Source organism: Lampetra fluviatilis, chromosome 33 (assembly GCF_964198595.1).
Source record: "Lampetra fluviatilis chromosome 33, kcLamFluv1.1, whole genome shotgun sequence".
Taxonomy (NCBI): Eukaryota; Metazoa; Chordata; class Hyperoartia; order Petromyzontiformes; family Petromyzontidae; genus Lampetra; species Lampetra fluviatilis.
Genome location: NC_136307.1, coordinates 9,597,334 through 9,621,122, shown reverse-complemented (window position 1 = coordinate 9,621,122; position 23,789 = coordinate 9,597,334). Strand labels below are relative to the sequence as shown.

Below are 23,789 nucleotides of genomic sequence, written 5' to 3'. Positions count from 1 at the left end.
GCATATCATACAATCATGAAAAGCAATATAAAACCACCGAAAGCCACAGGCCAATTCTGGAACATGTAATCCAGTCCTACAGCAGTTACAGAGTACAGTGCTAAACTGAGACCGCCTGGCACGTGATACCTTCTGCGCAACTAACAACAAGGCGACGTCGCATTTGTGATGTGGGACAAGGCAAACACCTGCTCACGTTCTCTTTTGAGGACACCCGACGATCGAGGCGGCGCACACTACACGCGTCACGTCATCGCCATTTAGCCAAAACGTGACAAGAGGCGGCGGGGGAGCGAACTTTTAACGGGCGTCGCGCGTCTCATCGTAACCATCCCCCCCCGCCCCGCACCCCCCCCCCCACACCACACCCCAAACAATCACAGCCGCGGCAAAATCAAAGTTACAAAATATTGCACGCGCAAATCGGAGTGCATTTTTTTTTTCTTTCTTTCAGGAATGAGGTTACAGGTACAGCACGTGCGCATGGCACACAAATAATAAAAACAATCAAAAGATTTTCAGAGATCACCTTATTCCCCCCCCCCAAATGAGATATGTTCAGAATCAGTGACGGGAGACATTAGAAAATCACAGCAGAGAGACACTCTTCTAAAGCCTTTAGCTATTCATCTGTCTTCAGAGGCAGCCACATCTCCACGTTATTATTTTGTTCCGACCCACCTGAAGTGACGTTTCACCAGACACTGTTCAAGGACAATGTTCTTCATACAACAAAAACAAAACAACAGAACACGAACCAACAACATCATACCAGTGAAAACAACAAGAACGTACAATCGCGCTGGCTGTTGGCAACATTTCGACCGGACCAACGCTGTTAAAGTGCAGCCATCAAAATTGTAGTTGACCACTCCCGCCGTAGGCCACGGCAGCATTGCGGGACACCTTGCTCGTGGCGCAAACCGGGGTGGAGAGGGTCGGCCCTTGACGCTTCCGCAGCACATCTGGGCAAGACAAGGCGAGTAGTGGTGCGGCGGAGTGACTGGCCGACGGCAGCCTGGGCTCTGCGCGGGGGTCTCAGTGGCCGGCCAGCCGGCCCCACTGCACCGTCGAGAAGAAGGGGTGCGCTCGAATCTCCTCCACTCCAAGCCGCTCCCACGCGTTGAACTGCAGCAGCTGCTCCACAGCACACACACAAAAAAAAAATAGATCCTGCGTGTTAACCTATGTAGACCGTTGAGTGGGCTGTTAGCGAGCGGTTGTGAAGGTCGGCAAGGCGTGTGCGGGGGCAATGGGGGTAGGGCAACAGTGTGGCCAGCAACACGCCCGCCTGCGTTTCTCTCCCCAGTGTTGGATGTTTACACGCCGCAGCAGATACTCATTCGACCAAGAGGAAGGGATCAGAGATCACTTGCCACCGACGGTGGCCGTGGCCGGGAATCGAACGCAGGTTGCCGGCATTGCAGCGCAATGCATTACCTAACCGCCGTGCCACCACTCCCCACGACACATACACAAAACATGGGCAAGCATCCCGCATCGCCAAACACGTCCATAAGGCTTAAATGGCTGAATGCCAAATAAATATCCGTATACAAACACACACTCTACATGTAAGTGCAAACTAAACAGATGGATATTGCATGGCTAGTTGCATGGCAAAACCGCGAACGCGATGACTTTACACCCTATGGTTGCGCGCACGTAGTGTGGGTTTATTTATTTAATCATAAAAAAAGTATTATTCTGAAGTTAATCTCACCTGGCGGAGGAGCGAGGCAGCCTCTGGGGAGAGATGCTCGGGCAGGTGTAGCGTAGTGTGCGTTGTGATGCCAGTCGGGTGGCACACGTGCAGTGCCTGCACGGACGCTCGCAAAAAAAAAGCGGAGTCATGAAAATATACGCGCGCCATCGCTTGCTGTTTCTTCCGTTAAGAAACTGAAGACAAAAGACAAAAACCTGAACTTAATGAAATCAAAGGCTTTGAACAAATCACCCAGAATGTCAATGCACAACAGGGTTGCCAAAGGTGCTGCGGAGATATATTGTGGGCAGCAGAGGTCACTGTAGCAAAATCCATTGTTGTGCTGTGCTTCTATGGTCCCACGTCTATGCTCCACGCCCTCCCCAACCCCACACTGACCAGCGTGGGAGAATATGGTCAAATAACCCTCCAATAACCGGCGTGGTGTGGCGATGCCCTCATCCTGCAGTGGATTGTACATGCATGCATTGTAATCAAAATATATTCATGAAAATTCAGAAAGGTATTTTTCCAAAAATGTATTCATTCCCTTCAATAGCCACTACCGGACACAGCACGCTTCGAATTAGAACGTTCTTGATTGTAATGAAAGACGTTAATCAGACGTGGCTATGTGTCGACTTAAAACAAACCATAAATGTATTCATTCGACAACATACAAGGGCCTATACGGACGTCCATCTTGCTCACAGGCAGCAAGAGTTGCTGTTGGCAAGGACGCAGACATTTCTCCCCGTTTTATCGATTGCCCAACGTTTAATCGAATAGACGGCACCGATTTGAAACAAAAAAGTGAATTGAAAATCCGCTGTCCACCCCGTGCCATAACTTTCACCAACATCCTTCCCTGCGTCAGTGAAAGCCATATAAAAAAACATTTTCTCCACTGCCCTCTTACTTAAGTTTGAGCTTAAGTATAACAAATATATAATTGCGCCTTCCCACATTCGTCTCTCCGCATACATTTTTTTTAAATACAACCCATCGGCCACAAACCCTCTCATCTTATCAGCAGTACTGGTTCAATAGACGCAAACTCTTGTCCGGTTTTCACATTCAGTGTCTCATCAGCAGTCAGGCTTGCTTGAACCAATGCCAGTGAACTGCCTGATGTTTATAGGCAAGGACCCTTTCACGTAACTTCTAAGCGATCTTGAAGAAAGTTATCGGTCGATTAAAACAAAAGCGCGCATTCCTCTGAGTAAAGGGATGTTCAAGGGAATGTTTTGACAAACCTGTCCCGTCAGGAGTTCAAACATTATGGCACCAAGACTCCACCAGTCACAGGCCTCGGTCTCCTCAGCAATACCACCGACCTCTGCCCGACGACGCACAAGGGGGTACACATTACACATTACCCTCCCATCAGCCCAACATTACCACTCCCCTGTACACAAAAACAAATATCCGCTGTATAGCCTTTTAACACTGTTGGAGCAAGTGCTGTTAGCGCGGACCTATGAAGGCTGGCACGGCACACGAGTGGGTGGGTGGCCAGCACCATACCCGGCCGCCTTTGTCTCCCCAGTGGCGATGTTTACACACAGCACTAGGTGTAAATCTAGCTCAGTGAGGCCCAGGACCGGTTCTAATATTCGCCAATTATTGGTCGTGAGTGGGAAACGAACTCAGATCGACAGGATGATAGTGCGGTGCGCTGCTACACTACCCCGCACACACAAAGATCCCCCGTATAGCCTTAACAGACTGTAGAGGCAAGTGCTGTTAGCAAGCACCTATGAAGGCCGGAACGGTACACGAGGGGGTGGGTGGCCAGCACCACGCCCGACCGCCTTTGTCTCCCCAGTGGCGATGTTTACACACTGCACCAGGTACTCATTTGAGGCCGAGCCGGCCTAGGGGAGGCCCAGAACCGGTTCAGATAATCGTCACTGGTGTTGGCCGTGAGCGGGAATCGAACCCGTGTCGCCGGGTTCATAGCCCAGCGTGCTCACCGCTACACTACCGCTCCCCACTACCCTGCACACACACGCACGCACACACATACATACAGCGATCATCGAGTGGCCCGTGTCTGTCTAGGTCACACCCGGCACTCACCTGGGGCGCAGTAGAACTGCTCCTGTGCAAGGCTGCTGCAGCTCCAGTCCACTTCGCTCCACTGGCCAAAATAGGTGAGCAGAATGTGTCCTGAAAGCACAACGCGTGGGAGGACATTCATCTGTTAAATGAACTGCGGGACGGACTGAAACACCTCGATTAAACATAACCAATAGGTCATGTAACCACCTGACAGACTCAGCCCCTCCTAACACAGCAATATAATCAATTAGCATTAATAGATTTTTAAAAATCCATTCCTTTTAGTAAAATTTTTACCATCTCTTTTGTGTTTTTATCAGTCTCGTGTGTGCAGTCTCATTCGTTACATGAGCAAATTATTAATTTCCAACAAGTTACAGTAGCTTATGAATGACAGCTTCTTACGTGCACAATTAAATGAGCAAAAGAATAGATTTTAATTGCGGCATCATGACTGCGCATTTCAATCGAGTTTCTCGTTTCAAAATCACACCGTGAACCTGAAACGCATGATTTTCACGTGGCACGTGAATTTTTGTAGGCTGTTAAAAACTACGGCCGTTATCTTTCTGCTGTCACGGCCACCATTTTTTTCTGGAATCCACTTGTGTCCTCGGCTCTCTCAAGATGGTGAGTCTACCATCAGGAGACGCTCTTAAACTCATGCTCGATGTCAATTACAGACATAAATGCAAACTGTGATTTGACATCTGTGAATTTTCAGATGTGAAATGTATCCTTTCGTTGTATTATGTTTAATCATTGCCGTCATATATCGGATGTCCCAGTGGCGAGAGGTTATCTGCCTCGCCTGGTATACAGGAGGGTCGTGGGTTCGATCTCAACTCTGACGCCTGTTGTATATATGGAGTTTGCATGTTCTCCCCGCAGTCGCATGGATTTTCTCCGGGTGCTCAGGTTTTTCCCTCCACATTCAGCATCAACATGCATTTAGAGTATTTGGCTGCTAGGCATTTCCACATACGCCACTTCGTTGAGCTATCATTTGTGGCCAGGTAGCTTCTGAAAAAGAGCTGCATAGCTCAGTGGACCTTGCCTGCTAAAACAAAAATAGCTTCGTTAAGTTTGCATATTTTTCGAAATTATTCTATTGTTTTGATCGATACGTTAAGACAACCCTACGATTGTCTAACGTGTCTATCTACGTAACTCCCTCTGCAATCTTCCGCCATCGCCGATCCCCAGCCTTGTCAGGACACCTCCGGTAAAGAGGAAGCCTCCTAGTTCTTCCAGATTCAATCAAATGTCGACATGTTTTTTTAATACGAACTTAATACCCGGGTGACGCACAGAGGACAAGTGACATCTCCTCTCCGTACGAGATGAGGGCGAAGCCGCCACGGAGCCATGCGAACTTGGGAGACGTCTGGCGGCGTGTCGGATTTTGGCAGAGGAGCCACCTCCGCCCCCCCACCCCGCCCCCCCCCCGCTGAGATCAGAGTTTCCTTTGATGCTACAATTTGACCTTGTATTGTGCGGCGCGACTACTGTGCAAGTATCCGTTTAGTATGCAGCCTATTGAGCTTCCCGCAGAAAGTCCGTTTTGCACCTTTCATAGAAATAATAATTTGGAATTCACCACCCACCCCCCTCCCGAGTTTTATGCTCATTGCGCTATAGTGGAAAGGCAGCACATTTCGACGGCTGTGATCGCAGCACTGCGGAGGCAGCGAGGGTTGGCGGATCACACGAATGTTGTGAAACTCCCTTCCTGTGGGTGTCAAGGTGGTATCATACCCTGGCTTGCCAAGAAAAGGGAGTAGAGCAGGTAGACTCATTTAGATCTGTTTCCATCTTGCGTGCGAGGGTTTTCTCTGGGTGCGCTGGTTCCCTCCCACTTGTATGAACACTCAAATTGGCTATCTTAAAATGAAAACCCAATGCAGGACCCTCCTGCAAACAAGTCCCTGGACTGTGTGTGACTCTCCTGGATAAATGAATATTATTATTACATGAGGGTAATGCGCACCGCATGGCAGTCAAGTTGGACTTTAGCCAAATAAAGTTGAAAACCAAATTTAACGGGCCGTTTCTTTCGTGTGCAATCATTGGTGACTGGGCGAGAAACGTGCAACACTTGAGAACCGTTTAAATCACGTGTCTGCCTGGGTTCGAACCCAAGATGGGAGCTGATTAACCAAGTCCAATGTCCAAGTGACAGTTTTACTATAATGGCTATACATTGTTGAACGACAGCAACAACATACTTATAATCTGCTTGTGCTAGAATACACAGAACATTTTAAACTTAAATAGAACTTAATCCTTCCACAACTACTGCTAACACGTGTGTGAACCTTTTTGTTAATCCACTGCTCGATCGGGGCTTCCCCATGCCACGCTGGTCATGGGGGTCACTGTGGGTCGGTGAAATTGGGATGCATAGTCGTGGGGCACAGGAGTACATTACAACCATTGATTTTGTTGCACTGCCCTCTGCTGTCAAAACAAAGACACACAGCCACCGATAACAAACTGGAGTGCAGTGGTCACCCATTCAAGGACTAAACAGGCTCAACCTCTGCTTAGCATCCGTGAGCTGACAAAATTGGTTGAATTCTACGGTGATCGAGTCAGAGTCATTACTAACAGCTTCAAGTTAATAATTCATCGAAGGGTTAGGCGATGGAGCGATCTGGCCAACATTCTCTCGCGTAACCCCCCACACCGCTCGACACGGCCAAACAAATTAAACGGTCACGTGCAGGGGCGTTAAAGTGAGCTCAGTGCGGACCCCTGTCGTCGAGCAGGATGTTGGAGGGGTTGAGGTCGCGGCAGATGAGGCCGTGTTGGTGGAGGCCATCCACTGCCATGACCATCTCGGCGGCCCACTGCCGCACGCAGCCCTCGGGCAGGCAGGTCCGGCACTCGGTCGCCCGCGAACGCGCCTCCTCCAGCTCCCGGAAGACCTGAGAGACGTCACGAGCCCGCGTCGCCGCCACGGTAGACGTATCAACGTCGTCGTCACCGTCGTCCTCGTCCTCGGCGTGTCGCCGTACTTCCGACACCGGCAGACTCTCCGGGCAAGTGGCGGTGGGTGCAGTGGCGATTGCCTCGGCTTCGGCACGGGTGGCGTCGACCCAAGGCAGCGCCATCGCCGCCATCGCCATCGTCGCCGCGCTCTCCAACAGGCCCTGACTAGTGTACACGTCTCCAAACGTGGCATTGCCGTTGTCCACGTTCGTCTTGGTGGAGTGATCGTGAGAATTGCTCTCGAGTCTTTTGTCTCCTTCGCGGACACTGTCGACCACCGTGCCGAGGTCGGAGTCTGCTTCGACTCTCACTTTGTCGTTTGTTCTGCTCACCTCCGTTGTTGCTTCAACCGCGGCGCCCAGAGCCACGTCGGCACTGGACACAACTCCATTACTGTCTTCCTTAGATTCTATTTCATTTGTAGCATGATCGTCGCTCTCACCACAAACGGCTATCATCCCTGAGTGACGGTCCTCCTGTTCACTCTGTTCCACACCGTCTGTTACACAGAGTAGCGTGGAATCCGTCGCGAACAAGTCCGGAGTTCCTATAACTTCTTGCGCTCCGCTCGCCGCCGATCCCGGGCGAGGTTTCGCGTAGAAAGTTCCCACATCGCTTCTCCCACTGCCGTGGCTGAAAGTGTCCTCTTCGGCAGCTTCTCTGAAGGAAATGATGGGAATGACTTCAGAGGCGGAGTCAGACTTGTCGTCACTCACTCCAGCGTCCACGCAAACGTCCAGCTCGTCGTGCATCCTTTTCATCATCCTCTCATTCTGGGCCACCACGTCCTCGATCGTGTCGCTCGTGTCCCGGCCATCGGCCGCCTGCACCGCCGACATCCTTTCCGAGCTGTCCACTCTGTCGACGAAGGGGAAGTCGCCGCCGCTGTCGCCGCTGTCGATCCTGAACAGCTCCATCGGGCTGCTCTTTGAATCTCGCAGGTGGTCGCCAGAGCGGGGTGGCTCCGCGAAGACGTCCGAAATGCCTTCGGCCGGGAAAAACACGTGCTCCTGCAGCGTGGCGGGCGAGCACAGGCTGTCCGAGCTCAGATGCGACATCGACTGTCCGCTCATCTCCTGGCACTGAGAGTTCGAGTCGGCCCCGTCCGTGGCGGCGGAGAACGCGTTCACAGGCTGAGCCACCTCCTCCATCACCCGCTGCTCGGCCTCCTGCTGGTACTCCTGGAACAAGCTGAGGTAGCTGTTGGAGTATTCTCTCTCACCGGAGTCTGTGGACAGAGAGCGGTCGTCACCTTTCACCTCCGGGTCATCCAGCTCCTCGTCCTCCTCCTCCTCCTCGTCGCCGTCTTCGGAAGTGCTACCGTCGTCGTACGAGCTGCCCTTGCTGATCTCGGTGATGTCAGCGAGCGGGGCCTGGGGCGGCTCGGAGGACGAGGCCGGCGAGGACGTGGCCACTTGAGGGACGAGGAGTGCGGCGACGCCTGCTCGCTGCCCGTCCGAATCCCTGCTGGAGTCTGTGCCATCCGCCTCGGCTTCCCTCGCGTACTCCACGCTCTCCTCGGGGCTCCGGTTCAGAAATCCGCTCACGTTGGACCACAGCCGTCCTCCTGAAATGACGCGAAAAGCCAGGCTTGCGAAGAGTGTCACCGATGTTGCTGTGAAGGTCACTGCACGGGGTTTTACTTATGCCCTTAATTTAGCCAGAAAAGCCTCCGTGAATCTTAATCATGTTTTGGATGCTTCCTCTTGTGACACGACGCTGATAGCAAAATCTGGATAAAAAAGTGTAAAAATATATACTTTATATATATTTATATATAAGGGTGGAGGGGGCGTGCAGCCGATGCCACTACCAACCGGTGGCGTAGCGCAACAGCAGGAAGATGGAGTCCTCGGTGGAGAAGTAGCGGATGAGATGGACCAAGAAGGGCACACTGCGCACCACCACCGTCTTCTGGATCTGGCTCATCTGGCTGCTCTTCCTAAGCCCCTAGAGTGGAACGCAAGCATCAGTTGCCCCACTTCCAGAAATCAGGGGACGCGGGCACTGTGAAACCATCAGTATCATCATCACCAGTCTGAGTCAATCTACTGATGGATGAAGGCCTCCACAAGCTGCTGCCATCTCTCACAATCCCACGATCGCGACGCATCGATCCACCCAACGCCCGCACTCATTTCGTTCATGAATTATTTAGTTCACTTCTACATTTTAATTATTATTCAATTTAGGCTAAATGTGTATGGCACAGTGGTCAGCGCACTCCGCTAACAAATCAAGCTTCCCGAATTGGATTCCTAGCCACCGCTACCATGGATGGCGAGCGATATATGAACCGATTTTAGGTGCACCACTTCACCTACCAACATTGATCAGAGTCGTCAAATATGGTCGTGGCCGACACTGCGTAGCGAGGCCTTCACCCAGCAGTGGATTGACAAAACGGTCGTCAAAAACATTTCAAGCAGCCTTTTTACATAAAGACAAGAGCACAAAGTCACATGAGGAAATGTTCAAGGCTCAACAAGGACAGACGGTGGAGGAAAGAGAGGAGGGAGGGAGGGAGGGAGGGAAAAAACATGGCAACACAGACAGAAGCGCAGCCGGTGTCGCCTGGGAAAGGGAGTAAACGCGAAGGAAAGAAAGGAGCAGGTCGTCAGCGAGTCCACAAAGCCCACATTATATGCATTATATCAAGGCACTAAAGCCCGGACAACACAATAACAACCTCAACGTTCATAATAGGGCGGGTTCATTACAATTTGGCATGCGCAACGCGCATTTCAAAAATAGCGTGTTCCAGTGCCCTACGTGAATGGTTTTTTTTTTCATACCCGAACCATGCCCCTTAATCAGCCAATCAATAATGACAACAAAATCAGTAGTCGCAGTTGTTCACCCCCTCCTTTTTAGACTCAACTGAACTTCACCTGCCAGGCAGTGGCCTTACTCTCCCCTTGCCATAGCTCGTACAAACAGGCCCGCTCGAAACAACAAAGATAAAGATCCCCCAGTATCACCTTAATATACTGTTGGGGCAAGTGCTGTTAGCGAGTACCTATGAAGGCCGGAACGGTACACAACGGGGTGGGTGGCCAGCATCACGCCCGGCCGCATTTGTCTCCCTAGTGGAAATATTTTTACACATCGCACCAGGTATTCAACTGAGGCTTAATCCACCTAGGAGAGGCCCAGGACTGGATCAGATAATATAATCGTCACTGGTGTTAGCCATGAGCGGGAATCGTCGGGTTTGCAGCGCAGCACGCTAACCACAACACTACCACTAGGAACAACAAAAAAACAGACATTCAGATGACTGCAAAAGTTTCCAACGCTTAGCACGACCCCGCAGAAGCCCCGTGTCATTCTGCTTCACAAACCTGCCGGACTTACAGGACGAGCATGGGCTACGTTGCATTCAAGACGGAGGCAAAACAACAAAACATCGTGCATTAATGAAATACGCCACGTCATCACGGCCAGCGTGCGCTTTGTCTTACCTTCATGACGAACGTTTCACCGCTTTTCGGGTCAAGAACAAGCAGCACCTGGCCACAAAGGGAACATGTTGTGACCGTTGGGGAGACAAACCTTGACCCTCCAAGTACTGGCTGCTCCCCTCGTCTTTATGCGCGCTCATCCATATTCGCAACTTTAGACCCGGTGAACGTTGCATTTTAAAGTTACGAGCCGTTATCCTATACGGCATAACTGGACCATGCTTTGTATCTGCCAGGGATTTGTAAAAAGAAAATGTTAATATGTACACGGCTACTGTATATTATTATTATAATGTAAGCGCCGTGTAATGACATGCATCTTTAGGATGGACCATACGGTCACTTTATTCACCCGCATGAAAATAAGCCGAGTTGTAGATCACGCAGATTAAAAGCAGCCATCAATAATTGACGACTTGTTTATTAAAATGACAATAAGAGAAGATGTTAAACGTTCTTTAAAACCAGGGTGAACTTTGAAAGGACACGTGGCTTAATGCGGCCGCTTGCATGGACAACAGCACATGAGACTCGGACAAAACATTTAAATCAATTTCACTCAGGAACAGCTCTGGGCAACAACTGTCCGAAAGTGAATTGGAGCACAAAGTACACGGTGGAGTTTTTTCCTCGCGTGTGCTTTAATTGTTTAATTTTTCTGAATTTTTTTCAGGAATGCGCCAATTAAAGCTCACCTACTTTACATCAACAGCACCAACGTCCTCGCACTTTCGTAGCATTGTTAACTCATTGCTCAAGAAAATTAGGCAGAAGCCCCGATCCCCTAAGATACCAAAAGGCCGCGAGCGCGAGTAATCGCGTCTGCCAGGCACCGCTCCACACAAACCATGGCAGATGCGGATACCTGATCCACATATGGAAACTTAAAAAAACTCTGCAGTAGTATACGACTGTGGTCATCCAGAACAGAGACCATACAACATATGAAGAAGCCATGCCCGATCGACAAATACGAAGAAGACATCATAGCGATACACACTCCGATAATTGTTTTTTTTACCCTTTTATCTGGCAACAAAACTGACACCTTTTTTACAAGGAGTCATGTGTGCATTGACCACAATACCTGTGGTCAGAATGCAAACAAAATACACAACTCTGATAATGTATGCAATGTCCTTGAAATTGATTAGTCCATACCCGAGACAGTTTTTCTTAGGGCCTAGTCTCACATGGTGTTGGACCAGATGACGCCAAAAGACACACAACTCAAAGACAATGCACCAACAGAGTATGAGAGCTCGGGGTAAGCATAAAAAAAGGTTTCAGTTTTGTTGCCAGATAAAAGGGTAAAAAACCAATTATCATATTATGCTACTGGCAAAGGAGGTTCTCCAATGGTGATACACACTCCATTGCTCCTGACGTGGTTATCTGGCTTGACCACCTGAACGTGATATTGTAGCTGTTGCTCAGCATCTATATCAGCCGTACAAAAGAAGAAGCGCTCCCATGTTCATTCGATGTTGATACACGAGCGGGCCATTTATTAGAAGAAAAAGAAACAAATTTACTTCAAAAAGATGTATCAATATGCACATTGTATTAAGAATTCTTGAAGAGAGCTCTCTGTCAACCCACTGTCGGATGAAGGGCTCGCCAAGAATTTCAGCCGTTGGGGCTGTTTGACCATACTTCACCACGCTGGTCAGTGCAGGCTGGTAAAGGCGGGCTGATTCATATATCACTCGCCACTGATGTTAGCAGCGGCCAGGAATCGAATTTGGTTTGGGGCGCCAGTTCATATCGCAGTGCGCTAGCGATTGCACCACCACTCTCCCCAGCTGGAGAGGTTCACAGTGCATGGCCAACAGCACATCGCCCTCGTCACATGTCACCATAGCGATGATGGATGCGAACAGCGGCGAGTTCCCCGCATGTCGGAGGCTGGACGCCCAGCGTGCAATATTTCCACACAGTCAAAAAAGTTCAAGTGATTTCCTCCTCAAATGAGCAATGAGGCATATCGGTGCTCATCTCCCGTTGACAACTCGGAGCCATTGGTGTAAATTTGGCGTTCCTATGGCAGGGGTGTGTTTATGCATAGGACAAACACTGTTAACGTCCCCACAAAATAGTGCCTATGTTATCGGCTGAAGAGGGATGATGGGCTGAGTCAACCCCCAACCAGGATTTGAACTCGCAACCTTCCTATTGCGAGCTGCTCGCTCTACCGCTGAGCCACCTGGACACAAATCAATGAATCAATCATTAACAAAAAAATACTATTATTATTTGTATAATCCATTTATCAATCTCTTCGACCAATCATCTCAACGCTATTCCAGAAATTTGACTATTAAGCATTTAGCATGCATTTGACCATTTCAGAAATGCATCACCACTACCAAGCAATGCATATGAGCGGACTCAAAACAGCCCTGGAAAACATCACGTGCGAGCACGTTCAACGGAGGTGCGCGCATATTGATTGGCGCACTGCGATATACACACTCTCCCCAAGTTTCACAGATGTTCTTTTGCAACTTACCGTGAGTCTCTCAGTCTAATGATGCCTTGCCGAATCAAGCAAGCAGCCTGGACTAATCCACATTCACTTTGGAAAGCTTTGCCGGCTGCCAAGCATTAATTTGATTGCTCAGTGAGGCTCTTGAACTGAAGGGACCTCACATGAATGCAGACATGAAATTATGGTTTTCACTCAAGCTTACTACATGTAACTAACATTCCATGTTATGCAGTCCCTGGAGGTTTGAATTAATCCGCATTTAGATCTAAAAGCACTTCCACTCTGCTGCTGCTGATGGAGAGATTTATTTGCAAACTCTATCCGTAGGCATAAAATGTTTTAATATAAATGCTTTATGAAAAGGAGGCAAAGAATGTGAATTATGTTTTTCAAACCATCTGTCTACAACGAACAAAAGTATGAAGATTAGATTTTTTTTTTTAAACATAGCTATGTATCCTAAAGCCCTAAAGCAAAAGTCGAAAACTGCATCTGATGTTGAAGCGTTCCGTCACATTTACTTAACGTGGGACTGCACGATCATAGAACACTACGTATATTTTTCCAGCGTACACGATAAATAATGCAGACCCTAAGTGAATGTGGTACGTCACAAATAACGACTTACTTTGCCTATGACGCCAAGAACTCGGAATTTTTTTAGCTCCTCCAATGGCGAGGCACAGAGGTTCGGAGGTCCAAAGCTCAAACCCTGCTGAAACAAGATGCTTCCGTTAACATCACCACCGGCGACCTAAATCTCAACGCACGCGCATTCAGAGCCAATGAGTTACAAGAACGACAACGAAACTGGTCGATGCGCATTGCTCGTGCATGTGCAGATCTTTTTATCAAATCCACTGCTTCCTTCCGATATTTTTGGTGGAGGGCAGCACTACGGTACAGTATTCCATTTTTTATTGCACTTCCCTTATGGTGTCCACCATGTAGCCTCGCAGCAGCATGTCACAACCTGACGTGTGTATGGTGGTTGCCCACCCAGGCGCTACTCAGGCCCAACCATGTGCTTAGCTCCTGAGATCCGATGAGATCGGGCGTATTCTGGATGCTACAGTCACAAGCCGCATGTTACCGAACGGCACTAAATATTAAATGTGGGAAGGTAAAACATCCTGCACTAAAAAAAGAGGAGACAAACAGCTATGGTGCAGCCCGCGAAAGTGCAAACTGTAGACAAGACGAACAGCTCAATTTCTGCACACGGCCAAAAAGGACCTCACCTGAACACTTTACATCTGTGTTAAGGACCTTGCCCAACTATTGCGTGCACAGTGCCAGACCAAGAAACATTCGTGAAAATTCCGAGTAGATGCGTTTGTACATACAACATAAGTTCATGGAGAAGATGAGACGTGGAAACAGGCAGGCAGCAGCAGAAGCAGCAGCAGCATAAAGCAAGAGCAAAGCAAAAGGCACAGGTCATGTGCCCACGTAAAAGACAATTCTGGGCAGGTCTTCTCAGTGTCCCGTTTGTGAGCAGCATCCAGTGATTAGAGTCCATGCTCGCCAATTACTGTTACTTGTGTTCTGTTCTTAAGCGCAAGCGCCCATTCATTACTAATTGTCTTGACAAGATGCGCCAATCGCAGGACATAGGGTGGCTTTTCTTCAACGCTGGCCTGTTTACTCCGCTATACAAAAATGTGCACCCACAAACAGCACTGTCCCTCCCGTCCTTCTTAATACAGTCGGCGCATTGAAAACTTCTTATTCATGTCAAACAATGGTCATTATTTTAACAAGACGTGGCCTGTTCTACTTCGACCTACTTTCTACGCGGGTCTCCATTCCGCACTTGTCACACACATCAACGGAGAGTGAACGAGACAACAAATTCACCATGAGCCAATTGGTCGAGACGAAGGTTTGAGGAACGGTAGGTTTTCCAGTTTTACGAGAAGGCAAGGGTTATATACCGCATGTTTACACTGTGTAATGCTCCACATACCAAAATTGTAATGCTATGTAATATAAATCAAAAACCACTTTAAACATTGGAGCCGATGTCTAACAAGTGTACAAAAGTTAAGCCGACGATGACCCACATTTGCGTCCACCTGCGATTGAAATGGGGGGGGGGGGGGTTTGTGGCCAAAATAAAACTCAAATAAAGGACACTGGGATAAAAAATGTGGAGGCTGGGCAATGCAATGCAAACGCTGCCCTGTAGGCCAGGAACATTGCTTCATTTAAAATAGATCAAAAGGTAGATTGAAAAGTTTGCAAAGACGAAGGGAAAAGTGCATGCTACGAATTACACCAGAAGCACACTTGGGCAGCCTTCGTTGCCAAAAAACATGATGGCCTGTGGTCAAGCCTAACGACTGAATGCCAGCCAAAGGAGGGAACACATTACAACTACCGCACAGAAGGAAGGATGACTCGGTCAATGCGCACGAGTGAGATGGATTGCTGCACTGCACGACCTTGTGCGTTGGCGACAGCAGTGGTTAGATCACGGCTGATGACGATCATTATGATTTTGTATATTGTGACCCACAAATCATGACAAGTAAATTGATTGTGGGGGGGGGGGCGGTGCATCAATCCATCAGGCAGTATCAGGCATCCTCATCACATACGCAGTGTCAGAAAGAAAAGAGCGACAAAAACACACTCGCGCAGGGCACGTACCCGGTCAGCCTGTGCCATGGCCCCCGTCTCCGGCAGGGCCTGCAGGTGGCTGGTGTAGATCTCCTCGGCGTGCAACAGGTATTGCGCTGTCTTCCTCTTCACCATGTCGCGCCGCACCGTGTTTGTGTCACCTGCGCGCACGCACCACCCACCGACAATTGAGCTATTAATGTGGGCTGACAGAAAGTTGGCATCATTATCACCTTCCTCGAACGGTCGTTATTTTGATCAGTGCTGTCAAGAGGAGGGAAAAATATATATTTTAATAAATCCGAGTTCTTGGCTCGAAAAAGAGACGACAGATGGCTATGATAAAATAATATATTGTAGGGGCCGCGACCGGTATTTAGATATACATTTGCGCGTGGTACACAAAATCAAGGTGTCCTCTAGTCTAAGGGGTTCCTGTAAAATCCTTTCTGAGTCCCCATGTTTTCGCAGCACAATGGGCAATACCACCTTACTGACAGAGATGCACTTTGCCCACTCTTTAAAAAAACATTCTGCCAAGTGAGCAAAATGAGCTGGTGACATCAGCATTCAATCACCGTCTTGTTATTCAAAGCCAACGTGAAATACACACGTATGTTCCTGCCAGACAGCGTACCTTGCACGCCCTGCAGGAGTAGGTCAACGCCCATCTTGTAGGCATCGAAGGCACCTTGGTAGTTCCCGAGCACCTCCTGGGCGAGCGCCAGATGGATTTGCTGACTGGCTACCACCAGGTAGTCGTCTTTCCCTCGACCGGCAGTGGAGAGGCTGAACAGGCTGTCCTGCCGGCCCATAGCTGGCCTCCCAGCCCCGGCGCCGTCTGGCCAATCATCAGCCTGGTCGTCGCCGGGAACGCCGTCCGGAGACAACGGCGATGAGAAGGGGGAGGCCGGGGGCTCCATCTCCCCGGCGGTTGAGGGAAGGTTCGGTAGGAGAATGTCCGCGGCGGCTTCACTCACCCCGCCTCCCGTCGCCGGGCCGCACACATCCAGCCCACTGCAGCCGGACCCTGTGCAACATGGCCACGTGCAAAAACCGCCAGCGGAATTGACAACACTTCCTACGATGAAGAATTGCTTAACACTTATAACAAAAAAATACAGGGAAGTAAAAAGTACGCGACGGGAACGAACTGCACACACGATATTTAAAACACCAACTGAAGGGTGTATTTCGTAAACGGTAGGTACCGTACTTTCTTTGTGTGTAAATAGTGTAGATGTTTACTGTATGTATGTTTAACTTCTTTCGTACCTTACGTAGTAAACCGTGCTAACCCGAGGTGTTAAAATTTTCATATACAGTAGAACTTCTGGTCACGAACGCTTCTGACCACGACCAAATCAAGTTACGACCAAAAAATTCACAAAATTTTTTTATCTGGTCACGAACACAAACTCGGGTGGCAATCAAACACGGCCGCGGCCGATTTCCCCTTCCGCGCCATTTTTTTGTAAGCGCCAAATTTCCTGTTGTTTGTTTACAAACAACACAAAGCGTAACAGTTATGTATATAACTTTTGTTATATAAAATTCCTAGTAAGATATTAATTTTGTGAGTGTAGTCATACCCCTCCCCCCTCATTCAAGCCGTAATTTAGAGAGCGAAAGCGCTGAGTACGTAAATCGCTAACATAAGAACCCGTTAATCTCTTCTCGCATCATTCATACGATGATGCGGTGAAGTAAACGTTCATACAATATTACGGTGAATGCTTCCAAAACAATACTGTACCCAAATATTACTGTTAACTTACTTTCAATAGAAACATGAATTGCTCTTATGAATATTCTCTCTCTCTCAGAATCGACCGACTGATGTAGCAGACGAAACAATCATCTTGTTGAAAGATTCTAAACCTTGACGCGGCAATGTTAGTTTTCTCTGTTGTTCAAGGTTTTCTCAGTGTTATTCAATGTTTTTACATTTAGTTTACTATTACACTGTGAATTCTATGGCATAATTAACTATTTTTGTCCTTAAAAATCTTTAAAAAACAATATTTACATACAGTTCTCGTAGGAGTCTGGAACGGATTAATTGTATTTACATACAATCCAATGGGGAAATTAGGTTCGAGTCACGACCAAATCGGGTTGCAACCAAAGTTATGGAACGAATTATGGTCGTGACCAGAGGTTCTACTGTACACACAATGTATACAGTGTGCGGATATGAAAATGTCATATGTTTGATATTTGCAATCAGGGCTCAGTAAAATTTGAAACAGTGGCTGGCACAGTTTCCAAAAGCAGATACAATAATTTTCCATCCCAGCCACCATGGGGCATTTTCCTCTGCGGCTGAAGTCGATCAATAGAATTGGCATCCGTGCAAAATCAGTAAAGTAGAAAAGCTTACATTTCAGCCTGCAATGTGGCACTCCCTCGTTAAGTAAAAAGCACTTGCTCTTTGGTTTTGTCAATCAATTCATAGATCGATGCTGACAATAAAGCGTGACTTTTTGCTCGATTTGTTTTCAATTTCACCCCGGGATTCAAGGTGTCGTTGCCAACGCACCCGTGCCGATTGCCGCGCCAGGCGCTGGGGAGGTCAACAAGATGTCGGGAAGGTCGGGCAGCGTGTCCACACTCTCCGTCTCTTCGTCTCGATCACCGCCGTCCTCCCTCGCGTGCGATGACAGCGGGACCTTGTCCTTGGTGGATCAGAGAGGAGACGACAGCACGAGCATTATTTATCCAGTACAGTGTCGCTGTGACGCCCTCTGCTGATGAATTACGTTCAAGCGGCGGACTGAGCCTGTTCTTGCAAGGGCACTTATCTGCCCGAGCTCGGAATGATGTGACGTTAAGGCATACCGCGGAAATTATGCTGCAATGTTGGCAACTGAAGGCGGAACAAAAAAAATAATTGCTGTACTGTAAAGTCTATATTCCCACGTCCGTGTACCCGGCCTTCATCGACCCACATTGGCCAGTGTAGTGAAGTATGGTCATATAACAAAAATAAATACTGGTTGGAGGGACAAAACTGGAAAGCATGTTAGTATACATATTCCTCGGACAATTATTGAAGGCAGACCAGGATGTTGAACTTATTTTGCACTGTACATTGCCAACCAGTATTTCCTTGTAGCATGGCGAGACCAAGAAATGCTGCCAACTTTGGGGGCATCATCGATCACAGCCAACGACTGACTTATGAAAAATTTACTTGAGCAGGATATATCACTCGAAGGGATAACAGCAGATAATCGAGACTGATGATGGAATCGCAGCCAGGGGAGGGAACACGTTCAAGAATATCACTTCCCGGAGAGATGGAGCGATGTGATCCACCCACGCGAGAGAGCGATATGGACTGTGGTATCACAAGACCGTGAGAGACGGAGATGGCATGTGGAGGCCTTCATTGAGCAGTAGATGGCTGATGCTGATATGACAATTACAAAGCTGCAAAATTACGGTTGTTGCATTCCCTGTGATACCTGTAGCCAGTCTTCGGGTCCCTGGTGTAGAGAATCAGAGAAAGAGTCGGTTGGGCTGTCGGCCGGACCAATTATGTCCGATCCTTCGTGCTTATCACCACCCTGTTAATGGAAAACGTGCTCTAGTTTACATTACTGACTTCATGGATTTGTTAATTTAGGGAGCATAAACTAGCAAGAGGATTACATAAATACTCAGTAATAGTGAACACTACATTTTGTATGCACTCGCACCTTATCAGATACCCATGATGCAAATCAGCACATGATGCCTCAAAATCACTGGACATCTCCAAACAGTAAGGTCAGAGTTTAAAAAGCCCTACAGGATTAAACGTAATGTTTTTATTCCACAATACATTAACACTGTCTAGGCTCCACAAGATACACTTTTCCCCTATTACAGGGTTCTTCAACTATTATTCCAGCAGTCCACAATAAAATGATCATATTCTGGTAGGCCACGTGACGTAATATGCCATGTGTAGAGATGTTATGACATCATGTGACATTATAACACCTATACACGTGACCGCTGATCTGTATCTCAACTCCAGGTCTGTCATATCTCTCTTGCCCATCTTTAATTTCACTAGTATGCATCTCGTCTAGAGCTATTGAATATCTCTTGACTACCACTCTATCATCACACTCGTCTGTATCTCTAGTCTACACCTCTCGAATGTCTACCTCCTGATTATTTATCATTCACTGCACTCATCTGGATTTCTATATCTCTGGCGAGCCACACGTATCTCTCGAAGGACCCTTGCTTCCGCAGCCCAGATGTGGCTCACGGTCTGCCATTTGAAGAACCCCCATCTATCAGAAGCATTTCCGCATCAATCTGCCGCACACCTCAAAGAACTCCTGCAGCTGCCGACTGTTGTAGAGAGACGGGATGTTGGCTGAAAACTGCAGCAGGTCCTCGGCGCACTGTCGCCTCTCCTCAATCACGGAATCCTCAAAGCGTCCTGTGCAAGCAAGGCTGCTCATAGCCTGGCAATTCACTTACAATGTATTACAAAAAGAACTCAGCTGCCGATAACGATTTTTTTTCTATATATATCAAACACTTTTAATTAGTTGATTAGGGGTAGACTACAAAAGTTAATGGACTTCTTTTTAAATGATTAGGTAAAACAATCTTATGAATTGTCAAGATTCATGTTCGTGATGTAGTTGAAGCTTCATTTAAATTTGTCTTGTCTGGTCTCACTTGTATAGTATGTTCTGTCTTGTTAATTCTTATTTTCATACATAAATAGTATATAATTATCAAAATCAATCATCAACTCTTAGACATTATTTTATGCATAAACCATGAGCATAATGATTTAACATAATCAATGTATCGCTCTTTATATTACCATGGTTTAAGTCAACATTATTTATACTTACCAAAAACAGTTGCTTTTGCAAAAGGTGGAAACTCTTCAGACCTCCGGAAAAGGTTTCGATGGATCATACACAGCTCCTTGTGCAGCTTCTTAATATCATTATATCTCTTCCACACCACTATCTGCAACCACAAATACAACAACTTGAATTTCCGCACACCTCCGATTAGCACGGTTGGCTATGTAGGGTGCGAAAGAAGTTCAACATACATGCATATATATATGAGTGCATTATGCCATGTAATGACACCCAAGTATAGAAACTGCATAATCTAACAAGTGGATGCATTGGCAAACAAATCATTTAACTATGGAGTCCATAGGCAGTGCAACACAGTCCAATGTTGTACCACACTTCTATGTAACAACATATCATTAATCCGTACTGACCAGCGTAGTTGACCAGCATAATACAATATCATCAAACAACCCAGATGGCGTGGGGAGGTCCCTTATCCAGCAGTGGATTGACAGCACACACAATTCACCAGTTTCATCCTGGAAATTACTCAGACACGGTGTGGTACTGAAAGAGGATGAGAGCTCACGCAGAGGTGTACCGATACAGTACCTCTTCAACCTTCTCCGGATTCTTTCTTGAAACAATCTGTCACGGTGCAACAGATACATTTACACAGGGTGTAAGGACAAGACACGCGATGCTGCAAGTTTCTGGTGACACTAACACCCCTTTGCAGGGTAATGAACCTCGGGAATTAAAAACACAGGATGGAAACACACACTAATCAAACAAAGCTGGGTTGACATCTATCGTAGATGCGCAAACTCGCGGGTGAGGGAAGAAAGCCTGTTTGTTTTGAACAGTGAACATGTCAATCTTCCCCTGCATGTTGATCGCCACTTGCAGTGCAGGTGGAACAGCATGTTTTAGTTTTGTTTCGTGGCAGGGTGGAGTGGTGATGCGGTGACCCAGGACACTTGCGATTTGAGCCAAGGTTCGAATCCTGGCCACGGCTCACAACCACCAGTGACGACTGATATCTGAACTGGGTTTTTGGCGCCCCATCTCCCTTCACTATCCAGCACTGACCAGCGTGGACCGACACGGAGATCAACGTCATTATGCATGCGCAAGATGCTTAAATAATTACCACCCGAAATAGTGGCGCAGTGGTTCGCTTACTGGGCTGCAAACCCGAGATCGATACCTGTTCACGGCGTACATCAGTGGCGAGTAGCGTCTGAAGCTGACCTCGGAAACCCCCATAAACTAACCCACACTGACCGGCGTAGAGAAGTATGGACAAACTATAACCTGTGACAGGGCAGGAGGAGGCCTTAACCCAGCAGTGAATCGACAACGGGCTATACATTAGCATCCATCATCAATGCACTTTTAGAGGAAGGCCTCTCTCCAAGGCGCTGCTATATCTTATCACACCATTCTACAATCCACTATTGCCGTTCTGCAATATAATCAACCTTAATCAAGAGTGCAAGTGCATTCTAAATCGTTGCATTAAATGACGTATAAATCATCCTCGCGGAATTCTCGTTTCCTGCTGCGGCCCACCGAACCCACCCCGGGCTCGCCTAGCCACCCCAACCGGGGTACATCGCCCCCTGTGCGGCAGGGCCGGTCTAGGCAAGCCCGAGGATGCGCTGGGCGGGGTGAGTGATCCCAACACCTCCAAACCCCCCGTCCACCCGTTGTTGTTGTTTGTTGTTGTTGTTATTGTTTTACCCGGGCGGTGACCTTGTAGACCGTGTGACCCTTGTCATGTCGCCGCGGCTCTGTGACGGTGTAGAAACGCGCCAGGTCGCCGCCGTGCTGAGGCATCGTTCGGGGCCGCGGGACTCAGCGCGCCGCCGCCGGCGCCTCCTCCTCCATGGCCTTGAGCCTTGGCAGGGGCACGTGGGAAGGGAAGGCGGTCGAGACAACAACAGCAACAACAACAACAGCAACAACAACAACCAAATAGCAGCAACAACCAAACAGCAGCAACATTCGTAAATAACATAAAAACTAGAAAATATATATTTAAATGTTTTTTGTATATTTATATAAAAAATTATATAGTCGACGTTTCGGGCAATGGCCCTGCTTTTGGGCACACGCGTAAGAAGGACAGCAGAGAGATAGAGATGGATCATAAGGTCCATAATTTTTGGTAAGGTGTTGTTTTTGGGGTTAGAGGGCGTAAATATATAAATGTTGTCGTTAAACCCGCCACCACCCGACACAGCCAAGAAGTAAGGGTTTGTCACGTAAGCAGAACGTGGCCAATTCGTTACTAATACAGCACACCGGTGTGTTGGAGAGCAAATCCACAAAGCCACAACATTTACAATCTGAGCACGACGTTTCGCCAGTAATTAAAACTAGCATCATTAGGCGGACAGACAATTTGTTTTCATATTTACGCGATTTAATGCAAAACAACCCTATATTATGGATATTGGTCGCGAAATCCTACGTGTTTAACTGGATCATAAGGATTGGAACTTCACTTATTTTTTTATGTGTCCTAACGTATAGCCATACCTGTCAACCCCTTATCAGTGCCTAGCTTATTACAGACCAATTCCAACCTTATTGGTCACCCCCGTGCCTTTATAAATATCAACGTTCATCCCAGAAAGTCCCATCCTAAGAGAGAAACACAAACAAATAGATACAAAAATATGTTTTGTCCGTGTTGAAACGGCTGTACGCCGTAAGGACCTGAAAACTCAATTTCCCTACACAGGAATACGGATAAGCCGTATGGGTTGACAGGTATGAATATAACAGTTGACGTTTCGGGAAATGGCCCTTCTTCAGAGCGCATACATAAGGAGGCCAGCAGAGAGATAGAGTGGATACTTCGCTTGTTTACACTTTAATTATTTTAAAAATGTGTACGAACGGATAGTAAGTTGAAATAAAATACATTTTAAATAAATCACAAAAAAAATAAAAAACGACGTTTCTAACGCAACACAAGCGCCCATCAGGTGAAAATGGGGCAAAACACAGAGCGAGAGAACACACAGAGGGACATCACACACACAGAGCACACAGAGAACGGCAAACTGCACGGAGGCAAATACAACAGGAAGATGGGAGACGCGAACTCAACAAACATTAGAAACATAACGCGATGCAAACCAGTCGGCCAACAACACAGTTAGACACTAACCTGGTTGACCACGTATTTCAAAAGACTGCTAAATTTTGTGTTCATCTTCTGGGCCGATTTACTTAAATTTTATTTTATTTCTACATACGTGACTTTACCGAAAGAACCAATGAGTATAGTAATTCCTGCAGTCACGAAAGCTTCAATTCTGGATAGTAAGTTGTCTTCGATTGGAATAATTATGCTCTTGAGTAACAGCTTAACAACTAATGACTGATGTTAATGCGAATTGTGCAATTTAATTACTGCCGCATGGTATTAATGTGCAGTGGAATCGAATTGCATTATCTGTTGTTATTACTGATTACTCTAAACCAGGGGCTCGGCAACCAAGCTAAACAGGAGGAGCCAATTTATTTATTTTCGAATTCGGTAAGAAACTCAGTATTTCAAGAGCCGCAATGCACACGAAAACGAGACGGTGGTGGTCCTG

General features: G+C 47.5%; 1 protein-coding gene across 4 annotated transcripts; it reads right to left on the bottom strand.

Moving 5' to 3' along the window:
- Positions 1 to 371: 371 nt before the first annotated feature.
- Positions 372 to 22,148, bottom strand: RPS6KC1 (ribosomal protein S6 kinase C1). Of its 4 annotated transcripts, none has more exons than XM_078872075.1 (16): positions 21,919 to 22,148; positions 20,785 to 20,820; positions 20,215 to 20,335; positions 19,672 to 19,787; positions 18,814 to 18,915; positions 17,886 to 18,021; positions 15,981 to 16,373; positions 15,374 to 15,504; positions 13,347 to 13,433; positions 10,228 to 10,275; positions 8,581 to 8,713; positions 6,525 to 8,330; positions 3,788 to 3,877; positions 2,962 to 3,044; positions 1,724 to 1,819; positions 372 to 1,137 (listed from the first exon to the last, which is right to left on the bottom strand). In XM_078872075.1, the coding sequence occupies exons 1-16, from the start codon at positions 22,012 to 22,014 to the stop codon at positions 1,039 to 1,041; spliced, it is 3,573 nt and encodes a 1,190-aa protein (XP_078728201.1). In that variant the 5' UTR covers positions 22,015 to 22,148; the 3' UTR covers positions 372 to 1,038. The 4 variants fall into 4 exon arrangements, with proteins under 4 accessions (XP_078728201.1, XP_078728202.1, XP_078728203.1 ...); XM_078872076.1 differs by having other exon boundaries at positions 13,347 to 13,430; positions 21,919 to 22,147; XM_078872077.1 differs by lacking the exon at positions 21,919 to 22,148 and having other exon boundaries at positions 20,762 to 20,802.
- Positions 22,149 to 23,789: the final 1,641 nt, after the last annotated feature.